General features: G+C 49.7%; 1 protein-coding gene across 1 annotated transcript in view; it reads left to right on the forward strand.

Moving 5' to 3' along the window:
- The first annotated feature begins 1,708 nt into the window (after nucleotides 1-1,708).
- The window catches only part of LOC131915636 (death-associated protein kinase 2), a 102,348-nt gene continuing 91,370 nt past the window's right edge, over nucleotides 1,709-12,686 (forward strand). Inside the window, exons 1-2 of the mRNA XM_059269051.1 lie at nucleotides 1,709-1,826; nucleotides 9,000-9,097. Coding sequence (XP_059125034.1) covers nucleotides 9,021-9,097 — 77 coding nt within the window. The 5' untranslated portion in view covers nucleotides 1,709-1,826; nucleotides 9,000-9,020. The remainder of the gene's footprint in view (nucleotides 1,827-8,999; nucleotides 9,098-12,686) is intronic.

Below are 12,686 nucleotides of genomic sequence, written 5' to 3' on the forward strand. Positions count from 1 at the left end.
TGGCCCCTGGAGTCCTCCTCCTCCTCCTTTTCCTGCTTCTTGATCTCCTTCTGCCCCCCCCCTCAGATTTCTCCTATTTATTCTTTATACCTGATAGACCCACCTATTTTTCTGTCTTGCCTAGCTATTGGGCATTCAACTCTTTATTAGACCAATCAGGTGTTTTAGACAGGCACAGTAACACAGCTTCACAGAGTTAAACAAATGTAACATAAAAGAATGCAACACATCTTTGTATCATTAAACAAATGCTGCACAGCATAAGAAAATGTAACATGTCTTTTTTTTAAGATTTATTTATTTATTATGTATAGAATATTCTATTTGCATGCCAGAAGAGGGCACCAGAACTCATTATATATGGTTGTGAGCTGCCATGTGGTTGCTGGGAATTGAACTTAGGACCTCTGGAAGAGCAGTCAGTGCTCTTTGTTTGTTTGTTTGTTTTTTTGGTTTTTTGAGACAGGGTTTCTCTGTGTAGCTTTGCGCCTTTTCTGGAACTCACTTGGTAGCCCAGGCGTGCCTCGAACTCACAGAGATCCGCCTGGCTCTGCCTCCCGAGTGCTGGGATTAAAGGCGTGCGCCACCACCGCCCAGCCAGTCAGTGCTCTTAACCTCTGAGCCATCTCTTTGGCCCAAGAATATAACACATCTTAAGCTAATACTCCACAACACTTTCCTTAAGTTGCTTTTGTTTTGTTGCAGAAAAGTAACTACTACCTGAAACAACAGAGAACAAGACTGTTGTGCTTTCTTCTTTTATGACACTACATTTGCACTCAACATGCTTTTATTGGGCTTGGGATAGCATGTAATCTGTTAGTTCAAGATGGACAAGAGATTGTTTTTGCTCTTGTTGAAAGTAGATATTAATCATAAGTAAAACATAGAAAGGGAAATGACAAGAAAGAACTAGAGTGACATTTAGAGGATGAACTCCAGGAATGCAGGAGCATAATGAAATACTTGTTTCGTATCAGCAAGGCTAGGATGGTTTGTCACACAGCAACAGCGCTAAAGACAGGAGAGGAGGTATTTGGGACTGGTTGGAGGATGAGGGACCTCCCTATTGTGGTGGCACCTCACCACCAGGGGGTGTCCTTCTCTTTGCCCACTGACTTCAGAAGCCACCAGATGGTAGTTATCCCTCTGTAGCATGGTGTTCGAGAACCTGTACAGACCTGAAAGATCAAATGTGAAGGTCTGGGATCTGCCCAAACTCTGAGGCAATGATCAGAGTTGGGTGGTGCTGTCAGTGCCTCGGTATTGAAAAGACTGAGGGACAGTGTGGTCCTCTGGGTGCATTTTACATGTTACCATTTATTCTCTAGCATCACTCATGACTACACTGGAGGCTACTAAAAGAATTGTTCCCACTTCCTGGGAGTTGAGGCAGTGGGACTTCCTCATGGTGTGTGTGGGTGGGTGACGAAGGGCAGAGAGATACTGTTTTCTGGGCAGTTGGGTCGGGCTGTGTAGTGCCTGGAACATCAGCTCACTCAAGCTGATTCCCCCCCGCTGGCACAGCATGTGAGAGACAGGGCGGGAAAGAACGCAGGGGACCAGCAGGTCTCCTGAGCATCTGCGCCCTCACCTCGGGGCGGTTCCGCGGGGGTTCCAGCAGGGGGCGCCCCGAGCTCCGGGTCGAGTGTCACGGCGCGCCTCCAGCCGGCGCCTGGGACGGGGCTGGCCGCTCCGCCCCCTCGACTCCCCGGCGGCTCTGCGGGAGGACGTCGGGCGCCGGGAGAAGAACTGAACCGAGCACCGCGCACCCCGCTGCGCCCCGGTGTCCGTCCTGCCCGCCGCATGCAGCGTAGCCTCTCGCCGTGAGTAGCCCGGGCCACGGGGCTCGACAGCATCAGAGGCTGGGGTGGCGGGACATTGCCTGTCTGGGATATGGCCCTTCTACGGTTTGTGCGCTGTGGCGGCACCCGGAGGCCAGTCTGCACGCTGCTACCTCACCTCGGGGTGCCTCCTAAGCTTGGCACTCCGATCCCGGAGACCGGGTCGGGGGAGAGGGCACCTGGGCAGGAGAAGGGAAAGAGCCACTCATCAAGTTTGGCCCCCTCAAAGGGGACCAGTTCCGGATAGGAGAGAGACAAGCCCGGTCTCTGTGGGCTCACACCTCCTCCTCCTCCTCCCCCCCTCGGCCCAGGAGGTTGCTTCCTGCAAAATGAACCTCCAGTGTGGCCTAATGAGCTGTGGGCAGGTGGAGGGGACACTCCCTGGCGCCCTGTCCTCTAGCAGCTGGGGGCTGCTCTTTTGATTTCTGACATCGGTTCCCAACCACCTTGGCATCCTAGGGGAATTTTGTTGACTAAGAGAAGCTGGCACCTTAACTGCTTCAGGGTTAAGTTTAAAGCCTGTTTTCCTCCCAACCCATCCCCTGTTAAGTTTTTGGCATCGAAAGTGATGGCATTGATAGTCTAGTAGCTTCCTCAGAGTAGGGGTCAGGAATTATCTGCTGCCCCGGGGGCAAGTTTCCTGCTGGAGGAATAAAAGCCAGCACCCTGACCAACTCCCTAGAGCCTTCCAGTCTGTCAGATGGGGGGGGGGGCAATCCTGCTCCCCAAGGAAGCTGACCATTCATCAAAAGATGGAGTTTTTCTCGTGTCAACTCAGGGAGGTGGCTGACCTTCTCTGAGTTCCAACTTCTTTATCAGGGATTGTCCAAAGAGGTTCTGTGATGCTAGAGTCCCCTCCCTTCTGCTGGCAGCTTCCTCAGAGCCTGAGTCTGAGGATTCTTCATAGGTGTGTGTGTGTGTGTGTGTGTGTGTGTGTGTGTGTGTGTGTGTGTTCCAAAGAATCTGAGGAGTCTTCATAGGGGTGTGTGTGTGTGTGTTCCAAAGAGTCTGAGGAGTCTTCATAGGTGTGTGTGTGTGTGTGTGTGTGTGTGTGTGTGTGTGTGTGTGTGTATGTGTGTGTGTATGCCAAACCACTGCCTGCCCTGCCATAGCCTGGCTTCTCTTACTGGAATTGGGTGAGGTGGGGTGAGAAACTCAGAGAGTTAACATTGCAGGATGAGGTTGGACTATATGGGAAGGGAACGAAAGTGGGGTGGTGTTCCAGACCTGGGCACCTACTCCTACCTTGAAGTTGTCCCCCCAGAAGGCCACTGGCTTTCCAGTCCTTGGAGCCATCTTGAAGAAGTTGGGTGGCTATGGGAAGCTTGACAGCCTAGCTGTGTGATGGTGGGCAAGTCCCTTCCCCTGTCTGGACCTCAGATTCCTCCTTTTGTCAAACAAGCGAGTTAGACCAGACCCCAGTGGGTTCAGACTTTTGTTTTGAGGTGAGTTTTTACCCCAAACCCCAGTCCACAGCAAGGATAGTGTGGGAGTGCTCTGGCCCACTTCCTCATCCTGCTGACTTCTGAACTGGAAAGGTATCAGTGAGGTCCCTTTCTGTGGGGTCCTAGGAAGTCTGTGTTACCGCCTAGACTGTTGCTTGGTATTAGAGCCATGGGCAGGAAGGTGAATTCCCAAGGCTCCCTTGGGAGATATGTGGACACCCAGATGGGTGTCATCTTCGGAACGTCTTCGGAGCTGGTAGCCTGATTCTCTAGTCAAAAGTTACAGTCATATCTCTTGTCTGTAGTATGTAGTTTCAGCTTTTCAAAGCTGGTGGCTATAATTCTACCTTAGAGTTGCTGTACATGACTCTGAGAATTTACCAATTTAAGTAAAATGCAAATTGATTTTGTGGAGGTGTTTGTTAGGTAGGAGAGAGTGCCAGGCCACCACTACGTGTTTTACTTGACAGTGAAGTATCTGAGCTGTGGTCTTGAGAAAGGAGGCCGGGCACTAACTGCAAGTCAACCGTTTATAGAGTACCTGCTGTATATTCGCTACTACAAGGGGGCAGAGGTGAGAATGGTACAGCCTTTGCCTTCATGGGGCTCCCAAAGCATTCCACACGTACCATTGCGCTTACAAAGTAGATATTTACTAGGAGGCTGGAGAGATGGATGACTCAGTGGTTAAGAGCACTGGCTGCTTTTCCAGAGGACCTGGGTTCTGTTACCAGCACCCACAAGATGGCTCATAACCATCTTTAACTTCAGTTCAGAGGATCTGACGCCACCCTCTGGCCTCTTTGGGCACTACTATGTGGTGCATAGACATACATGCAGGCAAAGCAACCATACACATAAAGATAAATACATCTAAAAAATAAGTTTAATAGATAAAGAAGGTATTAGTTTACTCTCACCACCCCCGCAGGGTCTCTCATAGCCAATGCTGGTTTTGAACTCATTATGTAGCTGAGGTTGACCTTGAACTTCTGGTTCCTCTGCCTCCACCTCTAGAGTGCTGAGGTTTTAAGTATGAGCCACCATGCCTGGTTTACGGAGTGCTGAGGATCGCAGCTACAGCTGCTTTGTGTCTGTGACGCAAGCACTCTACCAATTGAACCATATCCCAGCGCTTTTATGTTCCCATTTCTTTTTCTTTTTGGAGACAGGGTCTTACCTTGTAGCCCACACTGGCTTGAAACTCAAGGTATCTCCTGAGTGCTGGGATTACAGGTGTGTGCCAGCCACATCCAGTGCATTTAGTGCTGGGGATGGAAGCCAGGCCTTCATACATGCTACGTACATACCCTGCTAACTGAGCTATATCCTAGTCCTGTGGAGACGTTTTCTCCAAATTGAATCAGACAGTATATAATCATTTTGTGGGCTCTGGTTTCCTTTGTTCTTCATGCTTGAGAGATTTGCCCATGTCATCGCACTTAGTGACTCCATTGTGTGTATATATCCAGTGGGCCTATCCATTCTTTTCTTGATGGTTCCAATTTTTAGTTGTTGCTAGTAGTTTAGTTGTTGACAAATGGGCCATACTGGAAAACAGCTGTACAGGTTTCTCACAGTATGTCCACAGAAACGGTTCCACAGGCCTCAGAGTGATTTTCCCCAGTGCGTATCTCCCCTGGCAGTGTCTGGGTGCTCTACACACTCGCCACCATCAGGGTTGACTAGGCCTGTTTCCATGGAAGTTAGCTTGAAGCTCAGAAAAGCTATCTTGTGCTCCATGAAGGTCACAGAGCTGGGGTTGGATCTAGGCTTTGTCTTTTTCCCAAATTTATTTTTATGTGTATGAGTGCTTTGCCTACATGTCATCTATGGGCCACATTTGTGCCTGGTGCTCATGGAGGCAAGAAGAGGGTGCCAATTCCCCTGAACCTGCAGTTACAGATGGTTGTGAGCCGCCATGTGGATGCTGGGAATTGAACCCAGGTCCCCTGCAAGTGCTCTTAACCACTGATCCATCTCCCCAATCCCTTTGCTTTCCTTTTTGAGACAGGCAGAGAGATTATGATCTAGAATGAGAAAATTATAACCTGATCCTATTAGGGGGATTTTTCTAGATTTTGAAGAAGGGAAGAACAGAGCCACAGAGCCTCACAGAGAAGGTGGCGCGTGGGCTACTATCCCCTGAGGGAATGGAGCAGCTATCAGATGGGCTTCCTATGGAAGGCGCACTCCTGGAGGTGTGACATGGCAGGGTGAACCGAGAAGGCGGGAAAGATTCACTGTGGCTGTAACACAGGCTCTGTGGCATGAGGGGTTGACCTGGGTCTGAATTTTCTTGCCCTCCACTGCACCCTGGTTCATTTTTCTGGGGGAACTTGGGGCTTCTGTGAATCCAGCTCAGCTCCTGATGGCAAATGGAGCTGGCCTCTCGCCACGGGAAGCTCATAGCTGTTCTGGGACCACGCTTCCCTGTGTTCCTGCCAACAGAACTTTGAGGGGTTTTCTGTGTTATCTGTCTGTGTGAGATTGATGCCCTCCCCTAAGAGCTGGATGGATGGGTTATTTGGAAGGAGTTGGTTTCAGGAGTCTTGCTTTAGGGACAGTGAGAGTGAAGACAGGTTCAGTGTCCGATTCCGGTGGAGTCAAACTTCGAGTCGACCACAAAACCTTTTCCTGAGAAGGGAGATGAATTGATTGACTTCATGCCATGGGAAACAGAAACACAGTGGCCTGGGACAATTTATGACAGTGAGACCATCCTCCGTATGTGTCCAGTATCTTATGTCTTTTTTGCGGTGGATCCACACAGTGGCATATGAAGTAGAAGCTAGGACTGATAGGGTGTCTCCATTTACAGATGAGGGACTGAGGATGAGAAAGGGTGCCAGTCTGCTGTTGGTGACAGGGATAATCCATGCTAACCTAGTCCTGTGCCTAGGCTTGCTCTTTTTAATATCTGTGCACACTCAGGCCCACCCTGGCTGTACAGTCAACATGAAGGAAGAGGATACATGAAGGGTCATGGGTGTCCACGGCAAATGGCCCTAAAAGTGAGACCTGGGAGCCAGGCCAGCTCTGTCTAGGGGTCTGAGGGATCTGTGTGTTTTGACAGAAAGGATGAAGGAGGGGGCATTTTGGTGATGGGGCTCTGGTTTGTGAGAAGGAGAAATGTATACACCCCCTGAGATCCAGAACAGACCCAGTCTCTTGATGTTGAGACCGGTCCTATGTGATGATCCCTCAGAGGACAGTCTTTCAGGATCGTGGCTTGAGTATAGTTGACATTTGATTGGCAGGTAGGAGAAAAGCTGCCCATGCTAGCCAAAATGGGCCGAGAGACCTTTGCTAAGGACCCTTGAATGATCCCATAGGCAGCTGGTCATATCTCTCTAAGGGGGCCCTGCTCTCAGGGTACTGTCTTTAGGTGAGCTCTTTGGGTAAGGGGATTGCAAGGGAAGATACATGCCCCACAGTGAGGGCCCCCCTGTGACTCAAACTGCCCTGTGTCTTTTGCTGAGGTGCCCTGTGTAGGTAGAGGTAGCTGTGTTCCATAGATGGAGAAACTGGGTTCCTCTGCCAAGTGATGAGGTCACAGAGCTAGATGTGGGTAGTACTGGAACCAGCACCTCAGGCTCCTGACTCCTGGTGCTCTTTTAATTTGTCACACCGTCCCCACCCATGTTCTCTGTAAGGTGATGAGTGAGCATTTACCAATCCGTTCAGACTCGCCATCGGGTGGCCCAGCCCCCAAGGGAGCTGAGGTCATGATAATCCCTTGTCTTTCCATAGCACTTAATCGTTCACCAAACAATTTCATGACGTGAGATTGATTTTTACAGTATTGACCCCAATTTACAGATGGGAAAGCTATGTGTCTGGTGACTTAAATAATTTACCCAGGCAAAACTGGGTCTTACATGCTGGGCATATATTCTACCTCTGAGCTGCATCCCTATATTTTGGCCTTTTAAAATATTATTTTATGTGTAGGAGTGTTCTACCTGCATGCTTATCTGCATATCACATGTGTAAATGGATTTTTCTTTGGGCCACCAGCTCACAAAACAAAACAAAACAAAAAAACAACCAAACAAACAAAAAAACCCACGGAGACTTATTATTAACTCAGCCTTAGCTTAGGCTTGTTCTTAACTAGTTCTTATAACTTAAATTAATTCATATTTTTAAATCTATATTCCTTTACGTGGTTCTGTTATCTTTACCTGTATTCCCCATCCTGCTTCCTCTCCATCTGCTGGTGACTCTGCCTTTCTCCTCCCAGAGCACTCTCTGTCCAGAAGTCCCACCTGTACCTCCTGCCTAGCTATTGACTATTTAGCTTTTTGTTAAACCAGTCATAATGACCCCTCTTCACACTGTGTAAAGGAATATTCCACAACACGCATGTGCACAGTGCTAGCTGACGCCAGAAGAGTGTTAGATCTCCAGAACTGGAGTTACTTATGATTGTGAGCCACTGTGGGGTGCTGGGAATTGAACCTGAGTCCTCTGGAAGAGCAGCAAGTGCTCTTAACCACTGACCAGCTCTTCCAGCCCAGCCCTGGGCTCTTTGAGACAAGGTTTCACTGTTGAGTCTAGGCTGGCCTTGAGTCCTCCATCCTCCGGCCTCTCAGTGCTGGGATCATAGACTCCTGGGTGCAGACAACTCTTTTCTCAGTAGAACAAGTAGTTGAAGTTCCTGTGGTTCTGTTTCTCGGTGAACTTCTTCAGACCGAGCTGAACGAGCAGGAAGGACTCTTTGTCTCTTTCCTTAACAAGCTGGAGACAGGTGTAGTGGTACATGCCTAAAATCTCAGCTCTGGGGAAGCTAGGGCAGGAGAGTGACTGCAAATTCAAGGCCAGCCAATGAGTTCTAGACCAGCACAGACTCCTAGCAAGACCCTGTCTCAAAAAACAAAAGACAGGGGGGAAAAGTTTAGAGGAATCAAATCATGGGTTTGGGGAGATGGCTCAGCAATTAGAACCCCTGCTCCTACTCTTCCAGGGGACCTGAGATCCCAGAACACATGGAGGGGCTCACAACTGCCGGTAACTCCAGCTGCAGGGCATCTGAGGCTCTCACCTGGCCTGCTTGGCACCTGTACTGGTGTGCACATAACCACCTATAAACACATACACGTGCACATAAATAAAAATACAATTTTAAGAGAGGAATAAAAACTATGTCTTAGTGTTACTGTTGCTGTGGTGAAACACTGTGACAAGAGCAATGTGGAGAGGAAAGCGTTTGTGTGGTTTACACTTCTACATCACTGTTCATCACTGAAGGAAGTCAGGGCAGGGACTCAAACAGGGCAGGAACCTGAGTGGCAGGAGCTGATGCAGAAGCCATGGAGGGGTGCTGCTTACTGGCTTGCTCACCATGGCTTGCTCAGCCTGCTTTCTTATAGAACCCAGGACCACCAGCCCAGAAATGGAAACACCCACAATGGGCTGGGCCCTCCCCCATCAATCCCTAATTAAGAAAAATGCCTTAGAGCCGGATCTTGTGGAGGCATTTTCTCATTTGAGGTTCCCTCCTCTCAGATAACTCTAGCTTGGGTCGTTGACACTATACATCATCAGCCACACATGAGGCGCTCACACAGACCAGTTCTTAAGGAATCAAGGCTGTGGGTAACTTAAACTCTTTTCTCGCTTGTAGTTGGTTGCTTTTCAAACCCAGACTTCTAGGCTTGTGCTAATTAGCATGGCCGTCTTAAGCTTAGGCTTCTTTCCATTTCAGGATTGTCTGGTCCAGGCCTCGATGAGGAGCCCAAACATGGAGACGTTCAAGCAGCAGAAGGTGGAGGATTTTTATGACATCGGAGAGGAGCTGGGGAGGTAAGAGATTGCGTGAGAGGCGGAGGGGTGTACGTGGACCCACTGACTGTTCTGTTGGTTGATTGGTGTTGTAAAGCTGGGCTTGTCACAGGGCTTTTGGGAAGCTTTCAAAAGAAGCCTGAGGTTCATTCATCCTCATGGGCGTCTCTGCAGATCTTGTCTCTCTGGAAAAGACGCCATGACGTCATGACGTCAGAAGCGGTGCACCGCTGGGGTCTGTGTTTTCGGAATACTCTGACAGCTATGGGAAGTCTTCATGAAATCTGTCGTCCCCCCCCAATAAAGCCCTCTCTCCAGGTTGGTTAGACATCTGACCTGTTGGTCTTTGTTTTTAGTGTCCCGTTGGGATTCTCCATGGTTCCCTAGGATTTTCTTTTTTAAGCAGGAGCCTGAACACTGTGTGTGTGTGTGTGTGTGTGTGTGTGTGTGTGTGTGTGTGTGTGTGTGTGAAGTAATCCTCCTGAAAAGGGATTTGTATTGAGTAACAGCCTTACCAGCTTCATCAGGAAGTTTCTGGGATCTGAGTTGCTGTGTTTGCTCAGCCCAGAGCAGGGCTATGCTAAACTTTCTCGTCTCAAAGTTACTATTTTGTGAGGGGAGAAATGAGATTTTCTGAAGCCTCCCCCTGGATTTCCATTTCTAAAAATGGCTGATATTTAGTGGTCACAAAACACCAATCCCAGAATCCTGGTCTCCAAACCATACAGGGGATGGCAGTTCCCTTCTCTCTGGTCCTACAGGTAGGAGACTGTGGGGCAGGGCTCGAGCGAGCTTCTCAAAGTTGCTGAGGGCAGCAAGCTTCACAGCCAGGGTTCTGAGCTGCTCAGTCTGTCCTGCACACTCGTCCCACTCTCTCCTGTGAGCAAGGCACTTTGCACACTCAAATGTTCCCCAAGGCACTCCACCTCAGCCCCTCACACACCCAGCAGAACAAAGCCATGGGGTGTTGAGGGTGCCCATGGAACCAGACAGGTAAAACAGGAAGCTTTTCTCCTTCTGTAGAACTGTTGAATTAGCACCAATTCTTCTATCCTTTGTTTTAAAGGCAAACAGAACAAAGCCAGGGAGCCTTCTCCAAGATGAGAGGCAGCGGGGGAGGGGGCGGGGTTACAGATCGGGGGTAACAGATGTGGCAGGCTGGTTGAGTAGGGAGCGAATGTCTGTCTGTAGACTTCAAGGACTCCTCAGCTTTCTGTTACTAGTCTTGAGCCTAGAAAAGGGTTTGAGAAGGATAGAGGGCAGAGGCTGTGGGGCCCTTGCTGGAGCCTGTCTCTGCAGGGAAAATCAGGGTCTCTCTGCCACAGGACCTTTTGCACTTCAACCCCACCCCCGACCTGGGAAACAGCATCTCCTGGCAGGGAGGGACCTGCTAGAGGTGTCTGAGTTGGTGTCCTTGCCTTAGCCCGTGTTCTGTCCCGTGGGTACAATGACAGCAAGGTATTAGGTGTCCCTCCTAGAGCTCCAGCCTGGCTAGAGGCATGCCTGATAACAAGGCCAGGGTGGGACTGGACTAGTGTCTGAGGGGCAGAGAACCTGAGAAGTTTCCTGAGCAAGGGCCCTGGAGAAGCGTGCAGAGGTTGTTCCTGGAGAATTTTTGTGTCATTCCCTCTTTGCCTTGGCTTCTCCACCACTTTGGACATGAGCTGTTAGATCCGGGAGGCGATCATGTTTTCCAGCCCTCCCTCGCTGCAAGTGTAAAGGCTGCACGTCCCTCGCCTGGGATCCTCCCTCCCCAAAGTGCTGGCTAGACAAAAAGGTTGGTAAGAGTCATCAGAGACCTGGGACCCGTGGAGTGCTCAAACATGCTAGGACTTGGCTGGAGCTTAGTTGAGCTAGAAGGCCATTAAAAGTCCTTCCTCGGGTTGGGGATTTAGCTCAGTGGTAGAGTGCTTGCCTAGCAAGCGCAAGGCCCTGGGTTCAGTCCTCAGCTAAAAAAAAAAAAAAAGAAAAAAAAAAAGGCCTTCCTTCTAGGATCCCCATTTGACTGTGGTTCAAGGTGGTAAGGGGTCCTGCAGGGGGCCATAGAATGGGCTAGAATTAGAGCTGCTTTCAGGTAACCACACAGTTTTTTTTTTTTGGGGGGGGGGTGGGATGTGCTGGAGGACCCAGCCCAGGGTGCTGTAGCCACTCACTGAGTGATGCTCTTAGCCCAGGACCACTCAGCTTACAGAAAGGTTGGTCCTACTCTCGCCACCTGATTCTCTTCACTTAACACGTTGAGGACCTACTGTGCACCGGGCCTTGCCTGAAGCAGTGGAAAGCAGAGCACGTGTCCTGTCTTCTTGCTGTCTGTGATTTATTGGTGTAGAGAGTCACTAACCAAGTGGATTACAGGGGTGAGTCATGGTCAGGTCAGATATGAAGGGGAAGGACAGAGTGCTTGGAGGGAGAAGAATGGGAGACATATTTAAAACGGGCTGCTGGGAAAGGCTGCTCTGGGCTCTGGCCCCAGTGCTGAGCACAGAGACTGGGCTGTGCACACAACTTCGGCTCCAGCCTGCTCTCAGCGCTGGAGGTTGTCTGCTGTTTCTAGAGTGTCTAGAGAAATGCCCGCTTATGTAGTTTGGCCTCTTCCAGCCTTCGTAACTACCAGTGAGGCAGAGCAGGGGCCTGGAGCAGGCCTCCTAAAGAGAATTCCATCCCATTCGTTATTTTGCAGATGAGGTTAAGACTGGTGGATTGTCCAAGATCACAGAGTGAATGTGTGCTGGAGCGAAGGTAGGGACTGGTCATCTAGTTTGGGGTCCCAGCCTTGAGGGAACATAAAGACCCCCCAGCACAAAACCATTTTCCCTTATTTGATGCTTCTGGGGAGTGAGAGAGAATATGCAGTAGGGTGGTTATTTTCTTTTCCTTTGTCTGTTTGACTTTGGGACCAATGTTAGCAACATAGTAAGATTCCTGTGTCTCAAAACTAAGAGCCAGGTGTATGGTGTACACCCTCATCTTGGTGCTTGGGAGGCAGTGGGAGGATCTCTGTGTGTTGGAAGCCAGCTGGTCAGTAACCTGGTAAGATCCTGTCTCAGAAAAAAAAATCCACATTAAATCATCAGCTATTTTTATTTCTGAGTCCTTTAATCTTGCCAAGGGTGTTTCTCGTGCTTTTACACACCCTCCTCCTGTGAGTCCACTTGTGCATGGAGTTCACATTCCTCCAAGTGGTACGGAGGCCCAGAAGGCAGAGGAGCAGGCAGCCCCGGGAGAGGCCAGGCATGAGATCAGGCCTATCTCACCTTGTTTTTTTCCGGACGCTTTGATGTCAGGCCCACCTCTCGTTTCCTATCTTAGGCATCAGACCACACTGAAGCTAAGGCCACAGGTCCCCCAAACTTCTGTGACTTGTTTTTGCCCTTGCTGGTCCCTTCACTCTTAAACATTATACTTTTAGGGGGCTGGATAGATGGCTCAGAGGTTAAGAGCACTGGCTGCTCTTCCAAAAGACCTGAGTTCAATTCCCAGCACCCACCTGGCAGCTCACAGTTGTCTCTAACTTCAGTTCCAGGGGATTTGATATTCTCTTCTGGCTTCCATGGCACCAGGCATGCATTCGGTGCACAGACATACATGCAGGCAAAACACCCACACATGA

The sequence above is a fragment of the Peromyscus eremicus genome, chromosome 7 (genome assembly GCF_949786415.1).
Source record: "Peromyscus eremicus chromosome 7, PerEre_H2_v1, whole genome shotgun sequence".
Lineage (NCBI taxonomy): Eukaryota > Metazoa > Chordata > Mammalia > Rodentia > Cricetidae > Peromyscus > Peromyscus eremicus.